Source organism: Gymnoscopelus braueri (assembly GCF_963280865.1).
Source record: "Gymnoscopelus braueri genome assembly, chromosome: 1".
NCBI classification, from domain to species: Eukaryota; Metazoa; Chordata; class Actinopteri; order Myctophiformes; family Myctophidae; genus Gymnoscopelus; species Gymnoscopelus braueri.
In genome coordinates this window covers 47631841-47649974 of record NC_137603.1, presented here as the reverse complement: position 1 = coordinate 47649974, position 18134 = coordinate 47631841, and the positions used below count along the sequence as shown (strand labels likewise).

General features: G+C 41.0%; 1 protein-coding gene across 1 annotated transcript; it reads left to right on the top strand.

The window, feature by feature from the left end:
* The first annotated feature begins 4013 nt into the window (after positions 1-4013).
* Positions 4014-11267, top strand: tppp3 (tubulin polymerization-promoting protein family member 3). The gene is made up of 4 exons (XM_080429671.1): positions 4014-4171; positions 8389-8600; positions 9545-9698; positions 10179-11267. The coding sequence occupies exons 2-4, from the start codon at positions 8401-8403 to the stop codon at positions 10368-10370; spliced, it is 546 nt and encodes a 181-aa protein (XP_080285797.1). The 5' UTR covers positions 4014-4171; positions 8389-8400; the 3' UTR covers positions 10371-11267.
* The last annotated feature ends 6867 nt before the right edge of the window (positions 11268-18134 follow it).

Here is an 18134-nt window from a genome sequence, read left to right as displayed (position 1 = left end):
GGCATAGTTTTTTTTCGAGGTTAGGGTTAGGGTTAGGGTTTAGGTTAGGTTTAGGCATAGTTTTGGTGAAGTTAAAGGTTAGGGTTTGGTCTCCACCTGGGCGAGACACCAAAGGAAGAGAGTCCCAGAGCCAGCTGTCAGTAAATCTGACCACGTCCTGTTTCCTGCTGCAGATGACGCCCACCAAGGCAGCTGTGTTAATCATACAGTATCTTGTTTCCTCTCATAAATTCTCCTCAGAAGGCCAGCCCACACCTAACCACAATGAAATGGAGACTTGCTGTAGACAGAGTCACAATCTAAAGTTGAATCAACCAAGAATATAAAGTGTGATATGGAGTTGGAACAACATCAAGAGGGAAAATTATGACAATTATGTATTTAGGTACTGTATACTGTCTGTTTGGTAACAATATCATCTGATAACATATCCTCCCCCTCTAACCTGATCACTCAACTGATTATCAACCCTTTGCCCACTCCCTGACTTCAATCTCACCTGATAACAACTCCTCCCCCTGCTCACCATTCACTAATCCATCTGATAACAACTTCACCTGATTCCAATCACTTCTTTTCCCCCTCTCTCCCTGTCTTATACCGAAAAAAGATATAGACTGAAGCCTGAGCTTATTATCTTTGTAAATTGCACCTTCCCTAAGTAAGTTATATGAAACAAAGGATCAATACATATAAATAATTGGCATTAAACAAAACATCAATAGTTAAAAACATCAATAAATAAAAATTTAACAAAACATAGATTTTTTTTTTGTTGCAAAACACATTTCTTGATATTACTCCTACAGATTTTGTCCAACCATCACGCAAATCGGTACACATTATCTCTATAGTCATGTGATCAACACGGATCTGTCCCATTTTTATAGTCATAGTCCATCCTGATTGGCTTAGATTGGCATCTAAACTTTGCAGGAGTGGCTTGTTTTGAACAAAATACCTCAAATCATAAACGCAGCGTCCGTTTGCCGTGAAACGCACATTCCCACTAGGCAGAGGAAGACATGCCACTCTTTTCACATTGTTCTGTTATAGCGCCACCAGAAGGCCGATTTTTACTAAACACATTTTTATTACTCCTACAGATGTTGTCCAAACATCACGCAAATCGGTACATATTATCTCTATAGTCATGTGATCAAGACAGATCTGTCCGATCTTTTTTTGATTGGTGAATTTCGAACATTGCTGGCCCACAATAACCTACTTGACCTAGTGGAGACCTGTGCTCCGAGGAGCACTTTTTCTAGTATTTATATGTTTTGGTTCCTTTGAGACCAGATCAATTTCAAAGTCTCCTCAACTACACATTTTCCCATTTTAGACTCTCAGAGCACAAAGACGGGTTTAAAAGAATTATGGTAACACACGCTATGCACCCCATGTCTATAATGCATTATACTTATAATGCATTATAATCTGCTTTTGCATAATAATTATAGTTATAAGCATTCATAGTAATGCAATCATATATCCATTTATAATTACTTATGTTTTTTTTTTTACCAGAATGTCTCTTAGTTCTAATTCATTATAATTATTTTGTAATGCATTATAATCACTGCATTATAGTGTAATTGTCAGTCACTATAAGTGGTCATTGGGTGCTTTTTTTGGGCAATCTGCAAGCTCACAATGCACCGTGTTGCGACACATTGTGAGCATCTGCTATTTTTGCTGAATGTTCCAGGTGTGTTTAGTGATTTGTGATGTTTACAGAATGTTCTCATAATGTGTTTCTGCTGCAGCATATCCTCTGACAGCTCACATCACATCATAGTCCTATACAACTGACTGACTCAGTTTATCACCATCAGTGTACTGTACACATACAGTAGACTGGTTGCGTGCATGGTGTTGGACTGTGCTGACCCAACTGATCTGGTAAGTTGAAAGACAGTTGATGGAAGAGAGGGGCACGATGTTCATGATGAAATGGTGTGGAAAAACACCATGAGACTTTAAAGTTGCTAGGAATTGGAAATTCACCCTTTTGAAAGTCACTCAATCTAAACTGTATTGCTCTAATCTACAAGCTCACAATGTGTCGCAAGAAAGTTTGGTAAGACTTCATGTTAAACTTTCACTTTCAAAAATGTTTGGGGTCATTTTAACATCTACTCAGGCTTTTGTGAGCAGCCCAGACAGTGTTTAAGTTGCTTGATTCAGTATTTAGATACATGGTTGAAAATGAAAATGTCCCTTTAAGTTCGGGGCTTTAATATGTTAAAAAAAACACATTTATAAAGCATTACAATGCACTTATAAGGCATCATAACACTTGTTATAAATGTTTATTATTATGCATAACAAATTATAACATGGTTTATGAAGTATTATAACTTATGATAATATAATTTATATGTGCTAGTCCTAATGCATCACAAACTCAGTGGAACAGCACATTACAACTATAACACTTTACTTAAAGGTTGGGTCTATAATGCATTATGTTTATGATTATGCATAACAACTTATAGCAAAGACTGACTAAGTTAAGGTAGTTATAATGTTATAAACATTGTTACAAGTTGTCATAAATGATTATAAACATTTATAACAAGTGTGTGCATTATAACGCATTATAAATGCGTTTATGATGCGTTAACCATTAAGTTAAGTGTTACTGAAAGGTTTCCCCTCAATGCAGATGCTGGGGTTTAAGTGGTTGAAAAGAGGTAAGGTGTTGGTGGGCAGAACATATTAGAAATCATACGTAAGTGTTTGATGTGTTTTACTTCAAGAGGTGGCACCATGGTTTTGCACTTTTTCTGTTTTGCATGTGTCTATGAGGTTGATAGAACTTCATTAAGCCCCCTGGTGGTGTTTTTATGGTGTTTTATGTCTTCTCTGACTATTTTGAGTTTCTACCTGGAGGCTGAAACCTTGAGGGTCAAACGTGCCAATAGAAAAACAACCCTTTAGTGACAAAAAGAATATACCCTCCCCCTCATTATCATAACACAACAGGTGTGGGCATGAGGAGAGACTAGGACAGGTGGGTGGTGCTAAGGTGGTGGAGGAGGTGCTAAGGTGAGAACCAGGTATACTTAATGAACTGGAGGCGTGTCCACATAAAAACATAATTTTAGCAATTTCTGTACACTTTTTTGAAAAAAATCTTCCTCCTAGTATAACCATAATACCTGATGATTATGTTTTAGGGGGGGAAAAAATCACTGAAAATCACGGCACCCTGTCTTTCACTAACACCAACACCTACATTGTGGAAGCCAGAACACACAAAAAGTTATTAACAAGGCGTGTAATCCTCTGAGTAATTGCTGACATACTGTAGGCCACTAAAAGTCTCCTTCTGTCCTTCTCCTGCCGTCTCTGGTCAAAGCTTCTAACACTGCCCACAGGTTCTACTAACAATCTTCAAGGACTGAAGGGGAAAAAAACAGCCCACGCATACTGTATATGACTGGTGTTGCCTTGTCTTTTCCCATATTTAAAGTTTAAAATTTGGATCCAAATTGGGCAACATTGCGCTATTTACAACGAGGAAGCCCCAAAACAGGCGAAACATTTTTTGACCTATAGTCTTGTTTTCCCCAACTTAATTTCAGTAACATGACCTATTTCAATGCAGTAGAGTAGGTCACTGTGTGTGTGTGTGTGTGTGTGTGTGTGTGTGTGTGTGTGTGTGTGTGTGTGTGTGTGTGTGTGTGTGTGTGTGTGTGTGTGTGTGTGTGTGTGTGTGTGTGTGTGTGTGTGCGCGCGCGTGTGTGCGCGCGCGTGTGCGTGTGCGCACGCACGCACGTGTGTGCATGTGTGCGTGTGTGCGTGTGTGCATGTGCATGCGTGTTATTTCCCTCCATTGGTGTTCAACAGGATGTCACCATGGCAACAGGACAAACAGATGACAACAAGCCCTCAAACTTGACTGAGGGACACAGAGGAAAGGAGGTGAAGGAAGGAGAAGGAGGGATGAGGAGACGAGGGGAGAGAGGAGGAGGAGGAGGAGGAGGAAGAAAACAGGAGGAGGGGGTGAGAGAGGACATGAGAGGCAGGAGGAGAAGAGGGGAGGAGGAGGGGAGGATAAGAGAGGAGGAGAGAAAAGAGGAGAAGAGAAGCAGTATTAGTTCAGTAAAGAGATAGAGAAAGCAGGGAGAACAGCACAGGTTGGATAGCAGGATACACTCAGGTCAGTACTGCTTTTAATGATACAGTTGATACAACAATGATACAGTGTTGCCACTCTGACCTACTTACTTACTCTGTACTGGCATTGACAACTGAATTTACCTCACAGGATCAAAGGTCTATCAATGTCTAACTGAACTGCAACCTTTACTGGGGAAAGAATATTGGGGCAATTTGATTGGTTTCATGTGTTAAAACACAGGCTCAAAGATGAGATACTTTCCAGCTGCCTTCGGAAAATTGCCAACCCATTGTGTTTGTGTGTGTGTGTGTGTGTGCGTGTGTGTGTGTGTGTGTGTGTGTGCGTGTGTGTGTGTGTGTGTGTGTGTGTGTGTGTGTGTGTGTGTGTGTGTGTGTGTGTGTGTGTGTGTGTGTGTGTGTGTGTGTGTGTGTGTGTGTGTGTGTGGGGGGTCTTTGGTGTTGAATCGTGTATATGTTTTCGAAATAGTTAATTAACTTTGTACATGATCTTTCTACACAAGAGAATTCTGAATGTTACTTTAAAACGCTCTCACATGGCATATTGTCCTCCTCGTACTCCTCACTATTGATTGCATTGTATTCTTTGGCGGGTTAAGAGTGGCAGAATCATGACAAATCAATCCACTCTGCATTTGCCAAGAACAAAATATTTCACCATAGCACTGCAATACTGCCAAATGAGTGAATTAATCTCTTCTGAAGTTTCTGGTTGGTTGACAAATGCCATTTCAATGTGATGACATCATAGTTTCTCATTGAATGACAGTTGAGTGGCACAGTGAATTCTTGCTGCATGGCACTGGTGAAGGATATTTAGAAGGTATAGTAGTTGCATTATCTGACTGGTATTTTTAGGTTTTATTTACACCGTTACCCCGACACTAAACTGACCGCTGTATCAGTCATCTATCCTGTTAGTCCTTGTGGTTGTACTGGGCAGCTCCCAGTGGTCAACAGTAAACACTGTGGTTGAACAGGGAGGTGCCCTGTGTCCAGCAGAAGCTACAGTAGTTTCCAAGGAGTCAGTGACGTGTTGTGTTTGGTTTTATGATTTATATGATTGATTAGGTAACTGTTTGGTGATTTATTATTCTACACATGGAACCTCCCTAATTGACAAGTCACTACATGACCCAGAAATACATGCACACGCACGCACACATGCACACATGCACACACATACTGTTCATTTGTGCGTGCATGTATGCACAGACGCATGCACGCACATACTGCACATGTGCATGTATGCACAAATGCACACACACGCGCGCAAGCACGCACGACTACTGTATGTACACACACACATATCCCTGCAATACATAAACCGAGCACACAGACACGTACACATGCATTATGTTACTTTAGTGTGTGTGTGTGTGTGTGTGTGTGCGTGTGTGTGTGTGTGTGTGTGTGTGTGTGTGTGTGTGTGTGTGTGTGTGTGTGTGTGTGTGTGTGTGTGTGTGTGTGTGTGTGCGTGCCTGTGCGTGCTCGCGCGCACGTGTGTGTGTGTGTGTGTGTGTGTGTGTGTGTGTGTGTGTGTGTGTGTGTGTGTGTGTGTGTGTGTGTGTGTGTGTGTGTGTGTGTGGTAGGGGTGTGTGTCTCGTAGGGGTGTGAGACATGACCTCACTCTCACACAGTGTTGTAATCTTTCTGGTTGCCATGGTCACACGGTCACAAAGACAGATGGAGACCCAGACGAGAACAGAAGTACAGAAAGAGAGGAGGCAGTTTGGAGAATATCTACAGTAGTGCTTCTAAAACCTTTTCATGTCCATTTTTCACATTTCTTCAAGGTTTTTTGAAAATAGCAGATCTACAACCATTGGCTATTTTGTTTATCGGGTTAAAGTGGCTTAACTGACTTTGATGCTATATTAACAAATTCTGCTGGGGACCGCCTGGAACTCCCTCAAGGACCCTGGGGGTCCCCGGACCCCACTTTGAGAACAGGCCTACAGTATGTGTAGGTACGGATAGGCTGAGGCTCTATGTAAAGTTGTGGGTGGTAAAACATTTCTTCAAATCCAAAGCATGAAAACGATTGAGTTATATTGTCCCTCCTCCTAGCTTCTGACATCTATTTGTGGACTCATTGCCTCATTGCCTCGATAACCTAATTTACTGGAATAAAACCTAAAATGTTTTGTGTGTGTGTGTGCGTGCGTGTGTATCTAATTTAAGTTTACAACATTAAATTAGAAGACAACAGATAACTAAGCTCTAAAAAGCAATAATTAAAGATATATATATTTTTATATGAAACAACTATGCAATAAAAAAAGATAATCACAGGAAAGAAGCCAAAGAAAAGTAACCACTAACCACTGAAACCAAGCATCTCTAAGTTTAGCAATTATATTTCCTCCTTGAAGATATTTGTATGCCTACAAATCTTAATTTTGCTGTCAAACCGTGCTTTGCATTGAAATAGTGACAAGCAATGGCGTAATCTTTATTATTATTATACTAACGATGTGTTGATTCAGTGCTCCCTTACTAAGTTTTTTCTACAGTATGCAAAGCATTACACACGGGCATTTGACCATATCAGTTACGCTTCAAGGGTATTATCACTTAGACACACAATACAACTGGTATAGCAACATTGCAGGAAGTTACATTATTATAGGCTACTCAAGTTTCCTCAACAGTGTGTATGTAGACAGTAACAGTAAAGATTTAGTAGATCACCAGCTTATCACTGCCAAGTCAAACCAAAGACTATAAAAATGGTACCCAATGCCTCTGTGCTCGGCACTCAGCATCAAGGGTTGGGGGTTAGTCCATACGACATAGTAGCGTCATGTCCCGGGGGTGTACTGTACTTGTCCGATATTAAAATTGGCTAATGTAATTTGGGGGAGCGGGCGGGTCGACGGGCTGGTCGGCGGGCCGGCGGGGCTGGTCGGCGGGCCGGCGGACCTCTGACATCATTCTGACTCAGCTACAAACAAACCAGGGCCACGTAACTATGACAACATAAACAAACTACGGCCACGTCACTAGAGCAACATAACCATAATCAAACCACGAGTCAGCTCCATATATGGGCACAAAAGGGGTAATGCCCATATATGGAACTGTTGGTTCCCAAAGCTACTTACTTACTTACTTTGTAGGTGAAGAAGGATTTAACTATTTATTTTTAAAGTAAAGTTTAAGCCTTTATTTGATAGTGATAGTGGGGAGAGACCGGGGACTCGTTGGTCAGTGCATCTTGTTTCCATGCGGTAGTTCCCTAACCACTTGGCTATCGGGTCACCCAGGCGAAGGATGTATAAAGATTCGTATTTCCTTTTGGCAAAAGGACACCAGTGTTGTTGTTTTTTTCCTGCTTGACAGCAGTGTTGTTGTTTTTTTCCTGCTTGACAGCGAAGCTATGCTTGTTGCTCCAGTTTTCTTGTTTCCCTGTACGACACCCAGTGTACTCGGCTATATCAGCTGTCTTAGGGTTGCCCCAGAAAAAATGAAATAAATACACATCGTGGCATAACAGTGGCAAAACAATTTGACAGGACAGCTGTCTAAACGCGAGACCATTGTATAACAGCTGCGAACACGATTAAAAGACAGAAACTCAATATATACATATATTGTATTTTACTGTATGTACAGTACAGTCCTGAAAAGATTGAGGGAATTTGATTTGCTTCATGTGACAAAATGTGTGTGCGTGCGTGCGTGCGTGCGTGCGTGCGTGCGTGCGTGCGTGCGTGCGTGCGTGCGTGCGTGTGTGCGTGCGTGTGTTTGTGTGTGTGTTTGTGTGTGTGTGTGTGTTTTCGTCAATGAGAGTCTTTAGATTGGGACAGCAGTACTACTGGTTCTACAGCTAAAACGTGTTACTACTGCAGGGTTTGATTTGATGACTGTGCTTTTGATTAACTTTTATCAGTGGTGGGGGATAATGTTTTATCCCTAATTCTGGTCACTTAAATACATGCATTTCTTTTTGGGAGATGTAGACTGTGATATCTTTGATACTATGGGCATAAAAGGGACACAGACAGACAGACAGACAGACAGACAGACAGACAGACAGACAGACAGACAGACAGACAGACAGACAGACAGACAGACAGACAGACAGTCTGACAGACAGACAGACAGACAGACAGGTACCACGGGTACTCTGACACGGGTACAACGGGTATTGCATAACTGGGTGGGGCATGCATTTCCAACTTGCAGCGTATTAAATCCTCTATTATTTTTTATGATCTTACCTTTGGTTCCAAGACATTTTCCAGAATGGCAGACAAGACGGCAGAGAGCAGCGATACAGCACAGCTCCAGGAGACCTTCAAGAAGTTTGCAGTCCATGGTGACCACGCGGCAACAGGCCGGGAGCTGAACGGGAAGAACTGGGCCAAGCTGTGTAAAGACTGTCACATCGTAGATGGAAAGAATATCAGCAGCACTGATGTTGACATTGTCTTCTCCAAGGTCAAGTAAGTGACATGTAACTTTACACTAGGTAGTTAGATTACAGATTATGATTAAAGGTTGGTCCAGCAGTACCAAGGTGATAATCTTTACATGTTTACAATTACATTTTCGATTTTTACAGCAAATGCTTTGTTGACTTCATTGACCCTTTGATATCCCTCATTGTGTTATTATTGTATGTATTACCATTTCTATCACTTAGAAACACAACTAGTATGTATGCATAATTAATAGTTTTGCTGTTTAGTTTTTGTTTTGCATTTATATAACGCCAACTCGACATCGGCTACACACAAACAAACAAAGCCTTTTTTTCCTTGATTAATCAAGGTAACAAAGGCTCAATCCACAGTTCCAGTAAAATTACATCCAATCAATAGTAAGTTGTACACGGGTCAGAGCCACAACAGAGTTGAGAGAAACTTGAAAAAGTGCTCCTTGGAGCACAGGTCTCTGCCAGGTCAGGTAGGTTATTGTGGGCCAGCAATGTGCAAAATTCGCCAATCAGGATGTATTATGAAAAATCGGACAGATCCGTCTTGATCACATGACTATAGAGATAATGTGTACCGATTTACGTGATGTTTGGACAAAATCTGTAGGAGTAATATCAAGAAATGTGTTTTGCAAAAATCGGCCTCCTTGTGGCCCTAAAACAGGCCGTTCTGAAAAAATTGGGTCAGAGATTCTGCTCTGGCATCCAGGGAGTGTGTGTGCACAGTTTTGCTGCGATCGGGCCAACGGTGCCGGAGATTAGCTGTTCACAGACACACACACACACACACACGGACGGACGTGGACAGGGTGCAAAACTTAGTCTCAGCCATGCCTTCGGCCTGCCGGAGACAATGAAGAAGAGAAGGGGACTAGAAGGAGGAGATGATGAGAAGAGGGGTATATTGTAGGTGTAACATTCAGTTTGTTGTTTGTGTGTTTTTGTGTGAAGAGCGAAGACATCCAGGGTCATAACCTTTGAGGAGTTCATCAGAGCTTTGGAGGATTTGGCTCCCCGCAGGTTCAAAGGTCAAAACAAGGAGGAGGCATTTAAGGCCATGAGCAACCTGCTGGAGGGCAAAGGACCCAACATCACTGGAGTCACGGTCAGAACAACAATCCAATAAAATAGACAACTAACATATTAAAAAAACGACACGCTAGACAGCTAACAAAAAAGAAAGAAAAAAAACTAGGCATCTAACTAAAAAAGAAAATCAACAAACTAATACAGAAACCCAACAAACTACATAACTAACATAAAGAAACCCAAGAGACAGGGCAACTAACAAGACACTGAACAAACTACTATCACATAGAAAAGAAAACCAGTTTCTGTCAGGTTGTGGTTGTTAAGTTTGTTCAATGGTTGTTTTGCTGTGGTTGTTGGGTTGCAGTTGTTTACTTTCAGTTGTTAGGCTCCGGCTGTTTGGTTGTCAATGACTGCATTGTCTCTTGCTCTGTGTGTGTGTGTCTGTGTGTGTGTGTGTGTGTGTGTGTGTGTGTGTGTGTGTGTGTGTGTGTGTGTGTGTGTGTGTGTGTGTGTGTGTGTGTGTGTGTGTGTGTGTGCGTGTGCGTGTGAGTAGAAAACAACACGGGGCGGAGCGACTGACCGACTGACAGACACGTCCAAATACACAGGCGCTCATCGCCAACGCTTCGACGAATCCGGGAAGGGCAAAGGTCGTGGAGGCCGCGAGGACCTGGTTGAGAAGACAGGGTATGTGGGGTCCTACAAGAACGCCGGAACCTACGAGGACAAGGTCAAGAACCAGTAGGAAGCCGGGGAATCGAACCGACAACCTCTCAGCCTCCAGGAGTGTGTGTGTGTGTGTGTGTGTGTGTGTGTGTGTGTGTGTGTGTGTGTGTGTGTGTGTGTGTGTGTGTGTGCGTGTGCGTGTGCGTGTGCGTGTGTGTGGTGTGTGTTATGCTATTCCCTAGAAGTTAGTTTGAGTTTAGCTGTAGATGATGAAACTGAAATAATAAAAAAAATGTAACATTCATATACAGTGTATTAACAGTATACATATACTACATACTGCATGAATATACAGAACATGTTAACATAGAAGACACATAACATAATAGAGATATTTTAGCCATTCAAAAACATTTTACTCCATGTTAAATTATATTCAGAACTAGCATTATGAGCAGATACAGTATGATGACATGCTCTCTAAAATCACCTAAAATCAGTTATCTGTCAGTAAAAGCTTTAAAACAACAGTCGCTATCAGAGTCAATCGATTCTCTATTCTATGTTGAATCTATTCTCTTTACTTGGGGTGATTTAGTTTTTGTGTTAAGTGACTGTAGTGGACTACACTTAAATGCTAAATAAATACATTTATAAAGAAAAGAAAGACTATGGCTGTCAATTCTTCATAACATGGTTGACATTATGCTGTCTCTGGAGAGTATCAGCATGATGAGGATGAAGAGATGGAGATTGAAGAGAAATACCTTGATGGTCTCTTTAGTGATGATGATGATGATGATGATGTCGACTGATTAGTTGTTGCAGTTTAGGGCTCATCATTTCATAAAATTAAAGGTTAGGACTTGAATGGTGTGCCAGCTGAGAAGTATATATAACTATACATAATTGTGATGCCTTCTTTTTTTGCGATTTCTGTTTTTTGTCTTGCCTAAACATTAATAAACATTTTACTGTGGAACATAACGCTCATGTGTGTATGTTTTAAGTCTTCAATTTTTGTTTAGTGAGGAATAATTTGTTTAACAATGTTCTTATACGTTTGGCCTTGTTTACAAAAAAATAAACTATAGTAATATTTAGGGCATCACAGTATGGAAATTATCTTGTTTAGATTATTAGTATCATTAATAACTTCAGATTGATCTTGTCCAATGTACTAGTTGTAAAAAGATGAATTTAAATGTGATTTGAACATGTTTTGCTTGTTTTGTTTGCAGGATATGTGTACGAAAGGGTTAAAAATGAACCCCATAGGACATTATTATGGTACCTACACACTTTAAGGATTAAGAAACAAGATATGACACAGTCATATTATACCAGGTTGCGGCATGGCTATTTTCAAATAGCCGACGGTTGAAAGTGCTCATGTGGCCTATAGTTGCTTCTTTTGGGCTTGTTTTCCTAGACCTGGTTGCTTATTTCTCTCACTAAACATGGCAACGTTGAAAGGCCAAATGAGGAACAGCGCCACAGTGGCCGAACACAATATTGCGTTGTCGTCTTTAGATCCCATATTCTGAGAGGACATTAAGCCCTCATTGGCTAAATGACCAGCCAATGAGGAAAAAGTCACGTAAAAGTCACGTAAAAGGGCCAGCCAATGAGGAAAAAGTCACTACTAGCTGGAGTGTAGATAGAGACCAGGTTTGGCAACCTGGTAAAAAACTAATCCAATTATTAATAAAAACAGAAATATAGATGTGATAGGGACATTTTCGGCTCTGTATTTTGCATTTCCTGTCCTGAAATAGTCAGGGTGTGCCTTAATCTTAATAATAAACATTTTTATGAATTCCATGGGTCAGAATAGTATGGAAAATGTGGTTAATTTGTCTCTGAATGTTCTATTTGCTATTGTTACCAATTTGGGGTTTGGGTGGGATGTGTAAGTCAAAAATGAACCCCATGGGACATTATTTCAGGCTGGTACCTGGCAAAATCTTAAAATACACACTTCAAGGATTAAGAAAATGTCTGAACATTTTCGTCTCTATTTCTTGCAGTTTTTGTGCTGTAATAGAGTATGTAAAAGATATGCTTAATCCCAATAATAACCACTTTAATGGATTCCTTAAAAATGAACCCCATGGGACATTATTTCAGCCTGGTACCTGGCAGAATCTTAAAATAAATTAAGAAAATACAGGTTGGGGGAAATAAATCCATATGGAGAGAGGGGTCCTCAAGCATTGGGTGGATTACTTTCATTTCATTGGGTGGATTTCTTTCTATATATAATATATATATATATACTGTATATACTGTACACACCAAATGAAATGCAGAATCCAAGTTGCTTGAAGGTGTTGTGGGTGCCATCCATAGTAACAGTAACGGCCTTTAAGGAGGAAGAGTGAGAGGCACCGAGTCAGAGTGTGAAGTGTAATACCATACCATATTAGTGTGCTTGACTGACCAATCATTGCAGCCAACTGGCCTAACCTGGACCCCATAGAAAATGTATGTTGTATTGTCAAGAGGAAGATGAGAGACACCAGACCCAACAATACAGATGAGCGGAAGGCCGCCATCAAAGCAAACCTGGGCTTCCATAACACCTCAACAATGCCACAGGCTGATCGCCTCCATGCCACGCCCCCATTGATGAAGTAATTAGTTCAAAAGTAGGCCAGACCAGATATTGAGTAGCATAAATTCAACATTTCTGTATTATAAATCCTTTTTCTGAGTGGTCTTATGTAATATTCTAATATTTTGAGATACTGGATTTCTGATTTCATGTGCTGTATGCCATAATCATCAAGATTAAAACAAAAAATATTTGAAATATTTCACTTTATGCACACATCTAGAATATATGAAAGTTTAACTTTTCAATTTATATTACGTGAAAAAATGAACTTTTCCACAATATTAGATGCACCTGTATAACCACCTGTTGTTCATAACCTTTGACCTGTAAAACACACAGGAAGCATAATTCGTCAGTGTCCAGCCGGGACCAGCTAACTCCATTTTCAGTTTTTTGTTTTTTTCATAAATCAACGCTATTGAACAGCGCCTCTGACGAAAACTCCTAACTCCATTGGACCCTCAAACTGTCCGTCAAAAACAAACAACTCCCCCCTCCTCTCAGGCTCTCGAGAAGCTCTGCTCTGTATGAGGCAGACAGGGAGAAGATTTTTCAATGCTTTTGGGAGAACATAAACTGGGAAGAGAAGAGAATGTATGTGCAAGGTTTGATAGATGTCACCCCAGTAAAGAGGAGAAGGGTGTCTTCACAAAGGTCATCTGCTCGTGTTTTCTTTTTAAATGTTAATGGACAGAGAATGAGTGTGTGCAGGAGTTTGTTTCAAACATCTCCAAGAGCTCAAGGAGATCATGCCAAAAGACTTTCACAGCTTTTATGACAATCTAAAGCACTAAGAAACACCCACCACACACACGCAACACACAACACACAACAGTGTGATAATAAAATGTTGATAGGTATATGATAGGTAAATTCAACTGTGGTTGTTATTGTTAGTGCAGTAGGCTACAGATTTGACAGATTCTATTTTTCATGAATGTATTTTGTATTTATATGCCATTTATTAATTGTTGGTGTGCCATGATCGCTTTTGTTAAATACATGATTGAGTATTGAGGCAGAATTGTTTGTTGCACTCAACTGTAGAAGAACAACAGTGGTAACAGTTAGATCCATGGTTGTTTACAATGCATGTTAAAATAAAAGTTGTTTAAGTACAGAATTCAGCTTGATCTATAGTATATGAGGATGGCGCTCACCATAAATAGCTGATCTCCAAGCTCACAATGCGTTGTGATGTGTTGTGAGCTTTGAGATCCATTGCCAGCTGTTCTTATCAATGATGGACAAAACCTCCTAACTCCACTTGCACTGGATTTGGGTAAAGTGGTGATAATATAATGACACATGCAAGTATCTGATAATATATAAAGTCACAATACCAAGTTTGATGAGGCAGTATTGCTTTGTTTTAAAAATATAAGGTTTTCTTCATTTTCTGAAAAATTGATATTTTGTTTTTCATTTCCTGAACAATTACCATTTTGGATTTAGCTGGTTCCGGCCGAACAGCAGAGATATCCAGGTATTTGTCTTGTATTGGGTGTTCGGCACAGGACCTCCCCTGGCTTAAGGAACAGATCATCTATCACTATGACACACACAAACACACAGGTAGGCTGACACCTGTCCACAGACCAGCCCATATCACCATGGATACACCAGATATTACACACGCAGATGGCCAGTGTTGATGACAGCAGACAGGCAGTGCTGGAGACAAACAGGCAGTGCTGGAGACAAACAGGCAGTGTTGGAGACAGACAGGCAGTGTTGGAGACAGACAGGCAGTGTTGGAGACAGACAGGCAGTGTTGGAGACAGACAGGTAGTGTTGGAGACAGCAGACAGGCAGTGTTGGAGACAGACAGGCAGTGTTGGAGACAGACAGGTAGTGTTGAAGACAACAGACAGGCAGCGTTGGACAGTGGACACACCAGACAATCAGTGTTGGACATAGCAGACAGGCAGTGTTGGAGAGAGACGGACTGTGCTGGATACAGACGGGCAGAGTTGGAGACAGACAGGCAGTGTTGGAGACAGACAGGCAGTGTTGGAGACAGACAGGCAGTGTTGGAGAGAGACAGGCTGTGCTGGGGACAGACGGGCAGTATTGGAATAAGGCTGGTGAATCCATAGGAGCTGCGGTAAAGAGGAGCTCTGCAAACAGGTGAGGCAACAAAACACGATGATGTACTCTCTAGAACCCAAGTCAAAAAAATGACTTCAAAGTTAATATTATCCATTCCCAGTATTGTTGGTAGTTGACAGGAACACACAGGAAGTAGTTCCCAGTGTGTATTATCCCCAAACCATATATTGTATATTGTTAGCAATATTATTGTATCACAGTAAATAATGTGTGATGTAGGCCTACAGTGCAAATGTATGTATATGAAGTCTATCACATATCTGTGTATAGATGGCTACAATGTACATGTTTTATGAAAACTGTCCAATGACAATGACTTGACAAGTAATATCCAATGACTGTCTTTATAGAAGCAGTTTGGACAGAATCAGAATGAACAACACTGATGATGCTGCAGATCGTAAGACTAACTTCTATCTATCTGTCTAGCTTAATAGTAGTAGTTGTAGTTGTATTATAATATTATATTATAATATATTATATCATTATAATAATTATTATATTATTGTTCATGATTTATTCATATTTCTTTCTACTACCCAGTAGAACCACGGTCTCCTCCTGTTCTTCCTCCTCCTCCTCTTCGCTCGGCTCTTCGATCCTCCAGTTCCCCCCCTTACTCACGGGAGAGAGGCAGAGTCTCTTTCTGCCCCGACTCCACTGACCCTGATGAAAACTCACCCCCCAGACTGCTTCTGAAAGATCTAGTTAATCCAAACTCACCTGACAGATTGCTTCTGAAAGATAAAGTTTTTAATCCATACTCACCCGACAAGCTGGTTCTGAAAGATCCAAGTAGCTTGCTGGACAGTGGACTGTGGTCCACCTGGATGGGGACATCAGTCCCACAGGGGCCTACTGAGTACAGCTGTACCCAGGAGAGAGGCACCATGTGTGGACTGCCTGCTCCTCTCCAACCCCTGGAGACAGAAAGCTCTAGAGAGATACAACTGGAGGAAAAGGAACAGAGGACACTGCTGGAACTCAGCTCAGGTCAGAGGGCAAAGGTTATAGTTCACCTCGACTAAACAGCATACAGTTGCTGTCCGGCAGAAACCAGCTAACTCAATTTTTCCACTTTTGCATTTATTTTCCATAAATCAGTGCTATTGAACACCCTTTACGTCTGTGTGTTGATTAAAAAATAATGAACCAATGAAAAGTATTAAAAAGTGCTTCTGACAAAACCAGCTAACTCCATTGGATCCTCAAACTTTCTGCTAAACCAGCTAAATCCACCAAAGGGGAGTGGAGTTAGATGGTTTTGCTGACTCCAGGCTCCACCCCCTTTGACCTCCAACCTCATTGTGAGCTTGGGGGTCCATTTAGCTGTTCTTATCAATGATGAACAAAACCTCCTAACTCCACTTTTTGTTTTGTTTTTGTCATTTCCTGAAAATTTTACATTTTGGAGTTAGCTGTTTTATGCCGGACAGCAGAGATACATCATAAACTGCACCTTAATGATTATGTGAAAATGATGTCCATTATATTGTCCAAACTCTGTGTATGAAGCAAGTATTCAGCACCCACTGATAATCCAACTTTAAACTGATTAAGACATATCAAGTTAGGCAGTATTAGTATAACATACTGTACAAGCACATTATGTTCTTGAACTAAGTTGATTTCAAGCAAATTGGCTTTTGATGCAGTTTTCATATATACCACTAGATGGCAGTTAATTATAAGACCAAGAAAAGAAAACAACCCTAACCAACATAACCATGACCTGTTGACCTTCAAGTCACACAGACAGCAGTCTGTCTTCTTCAGACAGCTATAAGTCATCCTCCTCTTTCTCTCTGCAGATGTGTGTCAGTGTCTCCCTCCTCCTAGGCCCCAGAATGATCTGAATCAGCCAGGTGTCTTTTCAGAAGAGCTGCTCTGCTACCACACACCCCAGCTTCAGAAGGCTTGTGAGGCAGAAGAACCAGGAAGTGGTCTGGGCTCTGGGCTCAGATCTCCTGGTAACGGAGTCCAGGTCCTTAAACTAACCGCACACATGCACGCACACATGCATGCTTGCGCACCCAAGTTCTGAACTCACCTCTCAAGACTCACTTCACCCCCTAGCACTCTTTTTACATCCCTTCTTGTACCATCTATGATAGATGCTACTAGATATACTCTGCAGATCTATGTTCATTACAGTACAGTACATTACAGTTTTCTTGTTTCATTTGTTTTTCCTTGACCAGAAATGCTAAGAATGTTATTTGGATAGCACGTTAGATGCTAGGTTTGATGTTTATCTGGTATCCTAGTTTCTTTGAAGCACTAAATTGTTCTTTACACTCTACTTATTTGACAATTTACCCTGTCCTTTGTTGACTATTTCGCTCTTGTAAGTCGTTTTGGATAAGCACATCTGCTAAATGCCTAAAGTGTAAATTGTAAGTGTAGAGTGAAGTGTGTTGACTGAAGTCAAATGTGTTTCTGTTTTAGAGTTCCGCTCAGAGAGACAGAGACAGTGATTTCCAACTGAAGACTTCCGCACAGAAACCTGATCCTGACCCCAAACCAGATGTTAACCCTGACCCCAAACCAGATGTTAACCCTGACCCCAAGCCAGATCTTAACCCTGACCCCAGCGCTGTACACATTCCCATCCCCAAACCCCCCCTCAGTGTGTCTGTTCTCTCGTCCACCCTGCGCGTTCTCTTGGACCTGGTTGACCGATACTGGAGTGGACCACTCTCCCTCCATCTCCATCCCACATTCCTTGGTACTGGACAGCTCCAGGGGCAAATGCTGTATATAGTTTGTTTTAAAAGGGAGGGGGAAAGGGTGTGGGGATGTGATGTTAATGTTATACATTAACATCATAATCTGCTCTGGATGTGAAGCAGTTCCAGCTCACATTTGACAAAATACAGAAATTACATTAGAAGATGAGAAGTAAAATGAGCACAATAGAATATAGCTCCTAAAACTTCTATTTTATTCAATACCTATGATGCACTTCATGGTCAGTACTCAGTATCATGTCAGTATCATGGTCAGTATCATGTCAGTATCATGGTCAGTATCATGTCAGTATCATGACAGTATCATGACAGTATCATGGTCAGTATCATGACAGTATCATGGTCAGTATCATGTCAGTAT

What these genes read in the sequence shown, in the direction of transcription:
- tppp3 (XM_080429671.1), top strand. Translation starts at nt 8,401, where the DNA reads ATGGCAGACAAGACGGCAGAGAGCAGCGATACAGCACAGCTCCAGGAG. An exon ending in ATTGTCTTCTCCAAGGTCAA is followed by an intron (nt 8,601 to 9,544) that starts GTAAGTGACATG and finishes TTTTGTGTGAAG; the next exon opens with AGCGAAGACATCCAGGGTCA. An exon ending in CCAACATCACTGGAGTCACG is followed by an intron (nt 9,699 to 10,178) that starts GTCAGAACAACA and finishes GCGTGTGAGTAG; the next exon opens with AAAACAACACGGGGCGGAGC.